Below are 13,527 nucleotides of genomic sequence, written 5' to 3'. Positions count from 1 at the left end.
ATACATTAAAATTATCAAATTGTACTTGCTTACCCTCTTGTTAAAATTCTAATTTATTTTCAATACTAACATTTTAAATTTTAAAACATCAAAATCAATTATATAAATTATTAATTTTATTATCTCTTGATATTGTTAGTCTATTTATTGCTATAATATTGAAATTACTTAAATTAAATAAATTAATCTCCTTCTATATTTTAAAATTTGTTTCTAGAATATCCTTAGCGAAATCAAGTCAAATAACTCATATTTAATAACTTTATTTTGAAATATAAAATTTCAATATTGAAAAGAAAAATAAATTTAGTACTTTTGACACGAAGGTAAACAAATACAAATTGAATTTTTAAAGCATTATTTTAATTTCTACTATTTGTTTATTTTAATCTTTAATATTTTTTTATTCCTATTAATATTAAAAAAGTGATATTTTTGAGTGATTAAAATGAAACTGACTTAAAATTACTTGACTAAAATGAAAGTATAAATATAATAAGACATGGACAATTAACCCAAAATGAAAATATCCTAAAAGTTGGGTGACTAATTGGTAAGTTTACCCTTAGATATTTTGCGTTTATATTGGTGTTTTTTTTTTTTTGGTGAAAGGGTTTATATTGGTTTTAAATTGCTAAGAAGTTGACGTTCTGGAAACTCAAAGGCTCAAAGCAACGAAAACAAAGAAAAATAAAAAGAGAGAGTTAAAAGAGTAAAGGCTCTCTCCCATTAACTTTTTTCTTCTCCCTTTCTTTAAATTCTTATTATTTCCTTTATTGCCATTGGCCACTTAAAAAAAAACCCGAAAGAGATCACCAAAAATAATCGCTTTCTTAATTCCAGATTTCTCGCCTAATTCTTCGGGATTCATTATTTAAAATTTCAGGTAACTATACAAATTGCTTTGTTTTCACTTGCCGAATCTCAGCTTTTATTCGGAAGCTCCGATTTCTTTTTTCATCGATCCATTGTTAGCAAATAATGGTTTAGTTAATCTTTTGGTTAGTTAATTTATCACTTATATATATAAGTTAGATGACTGATGTTTCAATTTTTGACAATTTTGTGATAACTAATTTCACTATTTAAAAGCGATAGTTTATCTTTTTTGCACTTGTTTTTTTAATAATTTGATTGAATTCCGTTTGATTATAGCGAAAACTAGAAGTAAAGAAAAAAGAAGATAGGTTATTTTAAGTTTTGGGAGCTTTGAGTATGAATTGAAGGAGATTTAGTTGAAGAGATGAATGTGAGCCATGCCTCAGTCCACCCAGTGGAAGATCTACCAACCACGGACGGAGGCGTAGGTATAGGCGGCGGCAACAACAACAACAACGAGGTGCCTAGAGTGAGGATGAAGGATATTCAGGGGATGCCTGGAACGGCAGGAGGGCTCGCGTTGCGGATTTGTCAGTTTGTTTCTGCAGTTATGGGACTTTGTATTATGGCAACCACCAGTGATTTTCCATCTGTTACCGCCTTTTGGTAATTCTTTTCTGCTTAATGTTTGCCTGGATTTTTTAGTGATGAATTTTTTTATTTGCAAGCTCTAAAACTCGTATGTAAATAATGCTATAAATTTAATGTCAAAAACCTTATCTTGACATCCGTGTTGAAATTTTAGTATTTAAGAAATGAATATAGAAAGCTGCTAAATTGTCAATTTACATCTAGTTCAAACGTAAATTAGTTTGTATATCAGTGAAGGGAAGATTTCTTTTCTTTCTAATGGAATAAAACGTTAAAAGGCCAGTTTGAAAAATGCATAGAAGTTGTATGATTTTGTGCCTTCTATGTAGGTGAACTTTTTGGATAAGAAAGGGAAAGAAACCAAATTTTCATCTGTTTCAAAGATGAAAATACGTGTCTTTCCCTTCACATATGCTTTCTGTTTTTGGTTGGTTTCTAACCTTGGGTAATTTGCTAATTTTACATGTCTTACATGCCAACTGATGTCTTAGATTAAATAAATCTGTGAGATGTCAAACAATTAGAGCATCAGTTCTGAGAAAATGGCAAGTGGCGATAGTAGGATGTCTTCTGCCACACTCTTTAGGTACTCTATTTTCTGCATTTTGATAATAGTAAGGGTTGTGTAAGAGATAGGTTCTCGTGCTGGTAACGATGTAAGGAGGGGAGAACCTAATTTGGTTCAGACTTCTTTTCTGCTTTGAAATGAGATTGTAAGATCTTGACTCTCACAGTTCGATTGTGTCCTAATAAGATTATTTAAATGTATATTATTCAGTTCTTGTTTCCTATATGCATTACTTCTTGAACTTCTTCTGGAGTCAGCATGTTTTTATATGCAGTCTTTTCTGTATTGACACTGATATGATTAGCAAAGTGTGAAGCACCTATAATGGTTTTGGTCTGTATTCGATGTTATCATGACTCTTTCATAATATTGAGCTTTTTGTTATTTTTACATCAGCTACCTTGTAGCTGCCACTGGCTTGCAGAGTGTGTGGAGCATATCGCAGGCTATAATTGACATTTATGCCCTTTTAGTGAGGCGCTCATTGCAGAATTATCGTGTTGTTAGTTTGTTTGCTATTGGTGACGGGGTAAGCTGTTTATTTTTTGCAGTTACAAATGAAGCTAAATGGTTGGAATACACGTAATATCCTCTTTGTCTGCATGTTTAGCTTCCTCAGAATTGTACCACATTCTACCTCCATTAACTATAGATTTAGTGCATCTGCTATGGCCTTAATGATTTGCAATCAAAGCTGCTTGATCTACCTTGTGACTCCCTGTGGTGGAAAGCTTCTCTCTCCTCTTTGAAAAGTGCAGTTAATCATTACTCATTCCAATATTCTTCAACTTCCTTTCCTCATTGAGCAATTTGGCTTTTAAAGCAATAAAACTGTATTAACAATGCAATTTTCCCTATCAAAGTTCATTGACTTGCTCTGGGTTCTGTTGTATGCTGCTATAAGAAATTGGTGTTAGCATGGCCAACAAGTAGTAGAACCCTAGAATATCAACAAGTCAAAGTTATGCTGGATGGATTTGAGATCCGTTCCTTTCTTTTCTTTGCCAAAAACTGGATTCGAGTTTTGGTTGGCACTTTTTTATAAGTTTTACTCAAACTGAAAAGAAAAGCCTACATTTTACTAGTTTTTGTTTGAAGAAGCCTCAGGATTGCCATAGTTTTCCTGCACTGTTCACAATGAATATGTAGAACTTATTGCTAATTCCTGTAGAAGAATCCAGTGTTTGTTTGCATACTTTTTGCATATGCCATGTATCTGGAGTAACTGCAGAACCTTTACATGCACTTGCATTAAGAGCTCAAACAATTCTAGTTTTTTTCAACACTGCTTGCTTTTTATCTCCCCATTGTGTTAGATGCAAAGCTCCCGAGATTTTGGAAATTTGTTGTCTGCTCTTTCTTATGTAGTTTGTTGTCTTGATCATATGTTTTTTGCGTTGCAGATCACATCCACTCTGACATTTGCTGCAGCTTGTGCTTCTGCGGGCATTACTGTTCTTATTGACAATGATCTAAATAGCTGTGCGCATAACCATTGTTTACAGTTTGAAACTGCTACTGCAATGGCCTTCATTAGCTGGTTTACTACATTACCATCATTTCTCTTGAACTTTTGGTCGCTGGCATCCCGGTAAACAGGTAACATGGAAAAAAAGAAGTCGATGGGAGTATTCAGATCATTTCAGAATGCAATCCAAACTCCAAAGCATTTTTTTATTATTATCCCAAGTATATTCCTTCATAGCTTTCTCAGATGCCTTGAAGATACAAGAACTTGGTTTTGTGATTTTAAAGTTGTATAGTTTGTATTCTATAAATTGGTTTCGTGAGAAAAATATCTGGGGCATTGGACATTATGAATACTGCCAGTTGCATCTTTTGGAGATTGAATGATTCGATCACAGTATTGTAAAACATGTATATTTTTTAATACTAGATGGTGTGTTTTACTGGTCGAATTTTATGACTCTATGTACCATTGAGCTTCTCCTTCTGATCACCGACTGCAGGATTCCAGTTCCAGACATGTGTTCTTTTGGTACAAGTTCCCTTTCCCCTAGATCGGGCTGAGCTTTTATGAGTCTCGCCTCTGTCATCTTGAGTTACTCTAGTAACAAGCTGAACCAGATTTGCGTACTTTAGTTCCGACACTAGATGAGAAACTACAAAAACCCGTGTATGAGTGTTCTCCTTCCCTGCGTATGCATGTAGAAATTATGCGTATGCATGTAGAAATTATACGTTTAATATGTACAAAATTAAAATAAAAAAGTAGTTTAAATTGTGAGTGAAAAGTAAATTTAAATAGATAAACTCATCAAACTAAGAATATTAAATGCATTCCAATTGTTTATTATAACACTATTATCGTTTTTCCTAGAGTTAGTATCTAGTTGATTTACACAAACAATGAGAGTGAAACAAAGTGCAATAAAATTGAAATATATAAAATATATTTTATTTAAAATATGTAAAATTATTTTAATAAATTTTTAATTAAATTGGTGTCAAATTGACTCATTAGTCAATCACATTTGAGTTAGTCCAAGAAATTACAAACTTAATTTTGAATGAAATGAGAATCGAGTTCAAACTGAATTTAAATCGAATCATCTCGTCAACATTTCTTAGTTTTACCAAGCATTAACGGACAACACAGAATATGAATTATACTCCAAATCTATAAATTATTATCAATCTATTACGCATATATTTTACTGTCAGTACTCCATTTTAGATTTAATACAAATTGATAGATGGAATGTTGGTTCTAAAACATACAACGAACGTCAATGCGTGGAATATCTCCATATTTATTATATTCAGTGCGTTGATTTTGGGTAGAATCCCAATATTTCGAAATGATTTGCAGGCCTGTGGCTGTGAGCAACCTTTTTGGTGCACTAAAAAAATGGATTAAATTTATATAATGCAAACCTGAACTGTTCGATATTACAAAACATATTTTTTTCTGTTCTTTTCCATTTCATCTAAAATTTCCCTTTCATTTTTCCTGATCTGTTCATCATTTCCATTTTCCGGGAGCAGCTATGGGAAAACCTTGGTTTTCAGATAAATAAATTACAGTGAAATGTTGTTCACACAAAAGACCAGTTAACAAAGGAGAAGGCCAGGCAATGGACAGTAGACTCATCAGCTTCAAGGACTTTCCAGGCAAAAGCTTGTTCATACGAAACATGGCGTCCCATTGTTGACATGCAGATTCCCGCCGGCAAGCAAGCATATCCCTGCCATTTAAGTTGAAATCTTTAGCCAATCACACATTTACTTACATAACCCCTTTCCTAAATGGTTTAGCCAATCTATGTTCTAAATGGTTTTGGACTCACCTGCTGCATTAATTTGCCAAAATCAGAGCACAATGCCTTGCGACCGGACTCGTCAAACAATTTATCCAGTGTGATGTCTTGAAGAGCCACTAGAGTTGTCTCAAGCATGTCAAGCCCAGCTTGATTTGCAAAGATGAAAACCGGTTGTGACTGCAAAACCAAAGCAAAAGCATTACTTGATTCAAACAATTATGAAGAATGCACCTGAAGGACCTGATATACAAGGTCCAATGATAAGCATCTAGCATTCTAGATTTTAAAAAGGAGTTGTCGCCATACCTTCAATGAACAACACAGTATCGCATCCTGATGTTGCCAGAGATTCTTCAATATCGAGTCACCGCCAAGTGATTCAGATCTCAACAACTCCGCCCCTAGATGGTAACTGAGTAAAAACAAACGGAAAACGCCACATCAGCAACTAGAAAAGGAAGAAGGATGAATGAGGTGATTTGGTAAACCATGACGGCACATATAATTTCTAGTGTGGTATGTTAGCAAAAACTACTATGTATAAAAGAAATGAAGCAACTCGCCTGTAGCTCCGGCAAATCCAGTGAGCCAGTGTAAGTGCTTCTGGAGAGCCTGGAGATAGCTTTGATCCGACAGCTGGGTTCAATCCAGACGGCGATATGGCCATGGCAACCCTCTGGACAGAAGAAATGACACTGCGGACATACTGGCGTGCCATGGTTGCAACATTATCCCGAAGATTGCTTTCAAAGGGAAACTGGAAGGCAATTGTCAATACTGATCGTGTGTTCCGACACGATGAAGTGTCTCCTGCAGCATGATTTGTTGCAGGTCCTACCTCGAGACTAGAAGTCAGATCCAAAGTCCGATTTGTGGTCAATGAGTCCTGTGTATCAGACTGAATAGTACCATCATCAGTACCTTGGTTTTTGTCTAAAGACCAATGAAAAATCTGAACAATAATAATATTGACAATGACTAAGAGTGGGAAAAGTTCGGATGAAAGGCAGTGAAACCTAACTGATTTTGAATCCAAAGGGATAACACGAAATCCAGAAGGTAGTAGGGGAGCATCATCCGGAAACATTTCATCAATTGGGGCAAAGACAAGCTCCGAACAGGCTCCAACAGCATTCTCATCGATTCCACTACATATCTGCAAAAACGATAATATAGATAAAACGTGCCTGTATATATATAAGGTCGGGGTCATATTCAATCAACTTCATTACGGATTGAACATTACATACAGCTGTAAATATGAAGGCAATTACAATAGCAATAGCAATGAGGATTATCAATATGATTAAATGCCTCAAAAGTTGGAAGGACATAAAGGGATGTTAAATGTTGCACTTACAATAGCAATGAGGATTATCAATATAATTAATCAGGATGAAATTTATTGTAAATGCCTCAAAAGTTGTTAAAGAAAGGTCAAAGGTTCAAAATTTTTACCAAAAATGCAGTTCGGAGGTTTTAAGCAATAAAAACATTGGTTTCAAGTTTCATGCTAAAGATGTAGAAAACCAGTAAAATGGCAGAAAGTGGGTTTTATATTTTCTGTTCAACAAGTAAATAGACACTGACACTCAACAAGGCATTATGAGAGAAGCACCTGCAATAGATGAATATCCCTTGATACAAAGGCATCTTCTTGCACAAAAGAATGGCCTTCAAGTCTTATCACTTCGAGTAGCTGATACACGATAAACACATTAGCAAAGTTTATCGACAAATGAGAAAAGATGACACTTGCAATTGAAAACAAGAGAACAGAAAGGTGAAGATGCATCTTATTGGAACTCCCTAAGGGGGAAAAAAAAAAGAACAAAAGGATTAATCATTTGAAATAAGGGCAACTAAGGCATTTGAAGTAAATATCGAATTGTAGATCTCCATTAGCTTACACAGCGACCATAAAACATACCGCAGAGGAATCAAATGACCACATAGAAGATATACCTCCTCGTGTTCAATGGTGTGGCCAAGTGGCATGATGATCTGACTCCCCGTAAACCTTGTAGGTCTCATTCCAGGATAAGCATTTGTTCCAGCCTTCAACGATGCAGCACAATAAGCGTCGACATTGAAATCAGCCCACTCTGACCGATGCTCCCTAAGAAAACGTACAAGCACAGCAGGTGCAATATTCTGACAAAAGAAAAAAACCCATTTCAACTAAAATTGCAATGAAAAGAAATGCTATATGTAATATAGTCAGCATTATAGAATAAGAAAACAGCTTCGGATTGTTAAGGGCTGTCTAGAACTTACTTGAAGCAACATGGATGCCTTGGCACACAGAACACCCCCAAGGAACGAGAGAGCATTAGCAGGATTTGATGTGCTACTAAAGCTCTTGATTGAATTAATTGCAATTATCACATCCTCCGTTCCATCACAATTCATTATAGACCATCCATCATCATTGAATCCATTTATTGCATCATTGAAGCCTCTACAAGTAAATGATAGACACACAAATATCACAATGAAATAAAGCGCATGACACCAAAATACAGATGCTGCACATTTGTACTCAAAATCTAAATTACAGGGCATAATATAATCCTTTTAGCTACCTGCTTAATCTTTGGCTAAAAGTTCTGAGTACAGCCGGCTGCCTGCCGAGACTGTAAACCACCTCACCACTTGTCTCCTGGGCAATCTGCCTGATGTAACGTAGTGCCTTTGCAGAGATCAAACAGTCAGTGCTTTTAGCAATGCCTTTTGAGGCAACACAAAAGAAACTCTCCATGTTTCAGTAGTTTTAAAGTTAAGAGGATAACCATATTGATAAATCAATCTATCTCTACTCACCGCAATTGTCATTTTCTGTGCAATTACTTTAGACGATTCATAAAGCGGGCGCAGCACCTCTGGCACACTCCATGCCTGCAATAATCGTGGAAATGAAGACTGCCACAAAAGATACAACTAAAGACATCAGGAAAGTACCTACTCGCCAGAAGTTGTACCTCAAGATTCAGGTGGTCAACGATATGGATGATCGACCCTCCACCCTCACAAGGCCTAATCAAATAGCCACTAGGAAGCACTTCAGCTCTCACAAATTGAGCCGCTGCAGCTGCGCTTGGGCCAGCACCCGAACCAGAAAGAGACCTCTCACAGACCTTGGAAAAATAGAGCAAAAAAGGTAAATACTATCAGCAAGCCTAATCATGTTATTCTCAAGAAGCATGCATATGAAATTACATAGCACTGCTATACATTATTTAAATAAATAACAAGTGCAAGACATGCATACCACAAGACTGCCATTCTCTAAAGTTGTAGTGTATCTTAGAGTCCAAAAGTCCCTTGCAGGAGCCAGCGTAGTTGGAGCAAATGTCTAAAACAGATACAATTTTAGTAATTCCTCAAGAAAAGAGGGTAAACATTCACTCTTAAATAAAAATATAGTGGAATCATTCTTCTTAACCTGTGCGTATACAAGTTCGATTGTTCCGCCATTGCCAGCTGGAAACATGGTAAAAACTTCAAGGTTTCGGCAGTCTCGAGACCAAGATGGACGATCTTTAAGAATCTCCGCAATCTATTAACAACAATTTAATCATGTTGATCAGATCAAATAAATCTGGTACGATAATAAAATGTCTTGATTCTTTATAACAACACTAGGATTCATACCTTTACAGGTTCTAAGCTTACAAGACCACAGGCTCGAGCTGCCACTCCACTACAACTTTGGGAAATGGTAAATATCCCAACCGAATCCGGACCAGGCTGACAACAGTTTTAAACAAACAGGCTCAGAGAAACTTCTAATTCTTTAAAGAAAGAAGAAAAACAATTATCACTAGATTCATATGATAAAATCAACAACAGAAACGGAAAATATAATCGGTATATAAGTCACTGACAAACCTTCATCCCAGGCATCTGGACCCAATCGACAGCAGTTCCCGTAGCCTTGGAAAGGAACTCTGCCAAGGTCTCCTCTGCAATGGAGAGGAGTCTGCCAACACCATAACAAAATTCACAGCATTTATTAGAATACATACAAACAGATAGAGAGCTGGTTCATTGTAGTTAAAACAGAAATTTACCCAGCAGGGCTATTGGTATCTCTGAGTGAATGCTGAGGAGTGGTGCCCAAGGAATCACAGTTTGCATCAGCTGCTGATGTCTGTAAAAACATCCAAAATAAACAGCAATGATGTCAAAATACTTACAAAGGGACCACAGAAAATGCATAATATATGTTTATAGAAAAAAGGCCAAAACAATCCCATAACACAAAGTAAATAGCGAGTGGTGCAATTACAATAGACGCGAGGATAAAAAAAAGTTAGAATTGTGCATAAATAGAGGAGAACCAAGAACAAATATATATAGACAAATTAAGGGAAACACCACATGGGGAGCATAAGACACAAAAGCTGCATATAATTGGTATGCCACAAAGATCTATCTGATGCCTAACACCAAAAGAAGGAATAAAAAAAATTATGTTTACTATATTAACTGCTAAATCTAACTTAAAATGCAAATAAAGGGCATATATTTTCACATTAAGCATTTTGATACAGTTCTTTAATATGAATTGAAGAGAAACAAACAAAGAGGTTGAGACTAAAAGAAGATACATTTACAGTATGCAGTTGTTGCTTCATATACCCATTCTCGCAGACCATCTGAGACACCTGTTTTTGCAACCGATCATTCTCCTCCATCAACAGCTTGTTCATTGCTGTTAATTTTCTATTCACAGTCTGCAGCCTTGAAGACTCTTTTTTTTGCTTCTCTCTACACCTGCACATTCACAACCCCATGACTAAAATTTTTATAACTCCAAAAAAAAGACCCCTTTTTTTTTAGTTTATAACAACTTACCTGCGATTTTGAAACCAAACTTTGATCTGTTTAGGTTCGATGTTTGAAAGAATGGGGCATTCCCTTATCAACTGTTGCCTACGCAAGGAGCTGGGCTTGGGGCACTCAGCATAGACTCGTTCCAAAGCTTCAACTTGCTCAGCCGTGTATCTAACATACTTGCCACCATCAAGATGTTTGTTGATGCTACTGTCACTGCTGCTTTCTCTATGTTGGGCCAACGCCATAGCCATTTCTAGCTAAAACCAAGATTGCAAGAACCAATTTTTGTTTATATATATGAGGATTTGTCAGACAAAAAAAAAAACACAGTGAGGGTGAGTGAGAGAGAGCCGTGAACTGAGTGATAAAAGATAACAGCCTTGTTGTGGAGGATTTGCCTATAGAACTAAAGATTATTTTGTTTCTTAGTAAAGTCCGTCCCTTTTCTACGATATGTATGAAACTGAAGTGAGAGAGAGAGAGAGAGAGAGAAGCTAAAATGAGGAGTTTTGATTTGAAACAGCCTCAAGTAAAAGCCAAGTGGGTGGTGTTTTTTTTTTTTGTGTGTGTGGGTTTTTTGTCTTCTGTTTTCTTTTTAGCTGACGATGAAATGATTATTTAAAAAAAAAAAGCCTAAAATCTTCCCCAAAGATCCAACTTTCAGAACGTTCTTCAAAAGCAAAACGCCAAGAAAACTTGATCTCAACACCAAAGTGAAAACACTGCTATGAAACAAGCTGGATGTAACTGAAATGGTTTTCAAGGGGGGAAAAAGAGCTTTGAAAGGCTCTCTCAAAAAAGAGAGCCCAGAAACAGTAGCATCACAGAAAAGCTGGTTTTTTGCAAGAACCCACCACAGAAACGTGAAGAACAACTAAAATGCTAACCATGTTTGAATATGAAGAGAGTCCTTAAAAAAAAAACATAAGATCTTCAACTCTTCTCAAAAAGCATTACAAAGAAATAATTTCTTTAAAAAGAAAAAGAAAAACCCAACAAATATAAAAATTATGTCAAAAAAGAATTGAAGATAGAGAAATGGAAGGAAAAAAGAAAAGTTGTGACAGTGAGTAATCTAAGTCTGAGCTTTGCAATAGTTGGGGAAAATCAAAAGAGATAAGAAAGGAAAAAAAAAAGAGTTTCATTTGCTCACAAGCCGACAAAATTACAAGAGATTACTTTTTAATATTAATTATATAATTCAGCGGTCTCCTCATTTTCACTTTTATTGTCTGGTTAAAATACATTTCAGTGTAAAACATATTTTAGAAAACTCATAAATTACATTCACAATTAACATTAAAACAAATAGGGACCAGTTCATATTGATCATTTAAATCGTGAATATGATAAATATTCAACCAATAATTGTCTATCTATTTGTCTGTATTATTAAGTAACATAACCAAATTCAATTTAACAGAATTTGTCTTTTGTCTTTATCTGAGTTTCATCTCTGTATGGTTAGGTGTTTGATTACAATATTATCAACTAATTAAAAAACAATATTAATTAGTTGAAATTATTTGTTTTCTTTTTTTTGTCTAATTATCCTTTTAAATTTTCCATTATTAACTTCAATTATTGTTGTTCATGCATGAATTTGAGTCGAAGGATGGAGATTTTTATACTGGAGCAAGAACAAAGCAATTTCTATAAATACAAATAAAAGGGACCATTGGCTTTAAATAATGTGTATAGTCATAGATGTGTGTGTTTCTTAATTCCAGACAAACAATTATATAAAGTGAACATATGCGCATGAATGAATTCTATGAAAAGTAAATTTAATTTCCCATATAAATTAATATATTTTTATACATGTTTTCCTTTTGTTTATATATATATATATATTGATAGGACAACTAAGATTATTGGTGTGATTTGAATTCTGATATTTTTTATTTATATTTTTTACATATTTAAAATTTGTATACGTGTATAGAAAAGAAATAGAGTGGGTCTTTTAAATTAATGAGAAATTACTTTGTAGTTTAATTAGTGGATAGCTTTTTAACAGATTTTTCAAAAGTAAATTGTTTAATTTTAATTGAAAATTAAGTGATTTATTTTTATGGTAATATCTGTTATTTAAAAAAATAATTTTAGCCTTCCTTTTCAGAAATTGATATTTAATTGGTCAAAACATTCATAATAAGACCTATAATAATAGATGTTTAAGTTTTAATTATTTATTTAAAATTGTTAAGGTAAATTACATCAAGTTACTCTAAAATATTGTGTTTTATTTTGGTCCTTTTAATTTTTTATTAATCTAGTCACTCATAATTGCTCGAATTAGTTAATGCCATTAAAAATTCTGTTAATTCACTAATAGATTGTTGATGGAACATTTTTTTACTTTTGACTAAAGTTAGGGACCTCTTTATAATTAGTCTAAAATATTTTCTGTTTATTTGCAACATAAAAACCATCAATCTTCATTATTGCCCAACACCCACCATAAGAACCACCAATCCTCATCACTACCCATCCCTTGCTCCCTTATCTCTATCGCTCCTCACTAGACCTGTCCATGGGCCGGGTGGCCCGGCCCGGCCCGACGGTCCGCCCGAAATATGAGAGGGTTCGGGTAAAAATATAGGCCCGAAATATGGGCTTGGGCAAAAAAAACGAGGCCCGTTTAAAAAATGGGCCGGGCTCGGGCTCCACTTTTTTGGCCCGGGCCCGGCCCGAATATAATAAATATATATTTTTAATTTTTAATTTTAAAATACTTTAAAAATATTTTTTTATTTTTTTATTTTTAAAATATTTTTTGTGTTTATTAAAAATCGGGCCGGGCCGGGCCTGTGCAAAATTTCATGCTCATATTTCGGGCCGGACTCGGGCCTAAGAGTCGGGCCAAAATTTTTCGGGCCCAGCCCATTAACAGCTCTACTCCTCACTCCGTCGCCCTCGCACCATAAAAACCACCTTACACAACTGCTTCTTTAACATGGGTGATGCAGTAATAAAATTCAAAAAGACGTCACCATAACAACATGGGTGATAGCATGGCTTTTTCATGCCCTCACTTTGGTTCACCCCTTTATTTTTATCCAGTGGTGATGTCTCTTTGATTTTATAACTGCAGCACTCATGTTGGAGAAGCAATTATGTAAAGTAGTTTTTACGGTGTGGAGGTGATAGAGTAAGGAGTAATAGATATAGGGAGCAAGAGATGGAACAATGATGAATATTTGCAATTTTTATAGTGGGTGTTGGGTAGTGGTGAAATTGTTGATTCTTATGTTACAAATAAATAAATAAATAAATAATTTTAGACTAATTATAAAGAGGTCTCTAGCTTTAGTCAAAAATAAAAAAATGCCACATCAACAATCTGTTAGTGGATTAATA

General features: G+C 34.8%; 2 protein-coding genes across 3 annotated transcripts; one reads left to right on the top strand and one right to left on the bottom strand.

The window, feature by feature from the left end:
- The first annotated feature begins 655 nt into the window (after positions 1–655).
- LOC105768080 (CASP-like protein 5A2) lies at positions 656–3,957 on the top strand. Of its 2 annotated transcripts, none has more exons than XM_012587819.2 (4): positions 656–886; positions 1,156–1,485; positions 2,435–2,567; positions 3,442–3,957. In XM_012587819.2, the coding sequence occupies exons 2-4, from the start codon at positions 1,244–1,246 to the stop codon at positions 3,631–3,633; spliced, it is 567 nt and encodes a 188-aa protein (XP_012443273.1). In that variant the 5' UTR covers positions 656–886; positions 1,156–1,243; the 3' UTR covers positions 3,634–3,957. The 2 variants fall into 2 exon arrangements, with proteins under 2 accessions (XP_012443273.1, XP_052487709.1); XM_052631749.1 differs by lacking the exon at positions 656–886 and adding an exon at positions 908–1,001.
- Positions 3,958–4,891: 934 nt separating this feature from the next.
- Positions 4,892–11,243, bottom strand: LOC105768079 (homeobox-leucine zipper protein REVOLUTA). Its single transcript, XM_012587818.2, has 18 exons — positions 10,183–11,243; positions 9,936–10,101; positions 9,396–9,475; positions 9,214–9,304; positions 8,977–9,072; positions 8,768–8,881; positions 8,594–8,677; positions 8,304–8,459; positions 8,146–8,220; positions 7,908–8,014; positions 7,600–7,783; positions 7,288–7,476; positions 6,941–7,021; positions 6,344–6,478; positions 5,886–6,220; positions 5,629–5,734; positions 5,350–5,499; positions 4,892–5,247 (listed from the first exon to the last, which is right to left on the bottom strand). Exons 1-18 carry the CDS (start codon positions 10,413–10,415, stop codon positions 5,098–5,100), a joined length of 2,532 nt encoding a protein of 843 aa, XP_012443272.1. The 5' UTR covers positions 10,416–11,243; the 3' UTR covers positions 4,892–5,097.
- Positions 11,244–13,527: the final 2,284 nt, after the last annotated feature.

The sequence above is a fragment of the Gossypium raimondii genome, chromosome 5 (genome assembly GCF_025698545.1).
Source record: "Gossypium raimondii isolate GPD5lz chromosome 5, ASM2569854v1, whole genome shotgun sequence".
In the NCBI taxonomy this organism is placed as follows: Eukaryota; Viridiplantae; Streptophyta; class Magnoliopsida; order Malvales; family Malvaceae; genus Gossypium; species Gossypium raimondii.
The sequence above is the reverse complement of the archived record's forward strand: the minus strand, read 5'-3'. Positions and strand labels throughout refer to the sequence as shown.

Bases quoted from the DNA above. Each gene is read 5' to 3' on its own strand.
- LOC105768079 (XM_012587818.2), bottom strand. From the start codon at position 10,415: ATGGCTATGGCGTTGGCCCAACATAGAGAAAGCAGCAGTGACAGTAGC. The intron at 8,678-8,767 runs GTTAAGAAGAAT...TATCTGTTTTAG, and splicing joins TCGAACTTGTATACGCACAG to ACATTTGCTCCAACTACGCT. The intron at 8,460-8,593 runs GTATGCATGTCT...TATTTTTCCAAG, and splicing joins TAGAGAATGGCAGTCTTGTG to GTCTGTGAGAGGTCTCTTTC.
- LOC105768080 (XM_012587819.2), top strand. From the start codon at position 1,244: ATGAATGTGAGCCATGCCTCAGTCCACCCAGTGGAAGATCTACCAACC. The intron at 1,486-2,434 runs GTAATTCTTTTC...TTTTTACATCAG, and splicing joins CCATCTGTTACCGCCTTTTG to CTACCTTGTAGCTGCCACTG. The intron at 2,568-3,441 runs GTAAGCTGTTTA...TTTGCGTTGCAG, and splicing joins TGTTTGCTATTGGTGACGGG to ATCACATCCACTCTGACATT.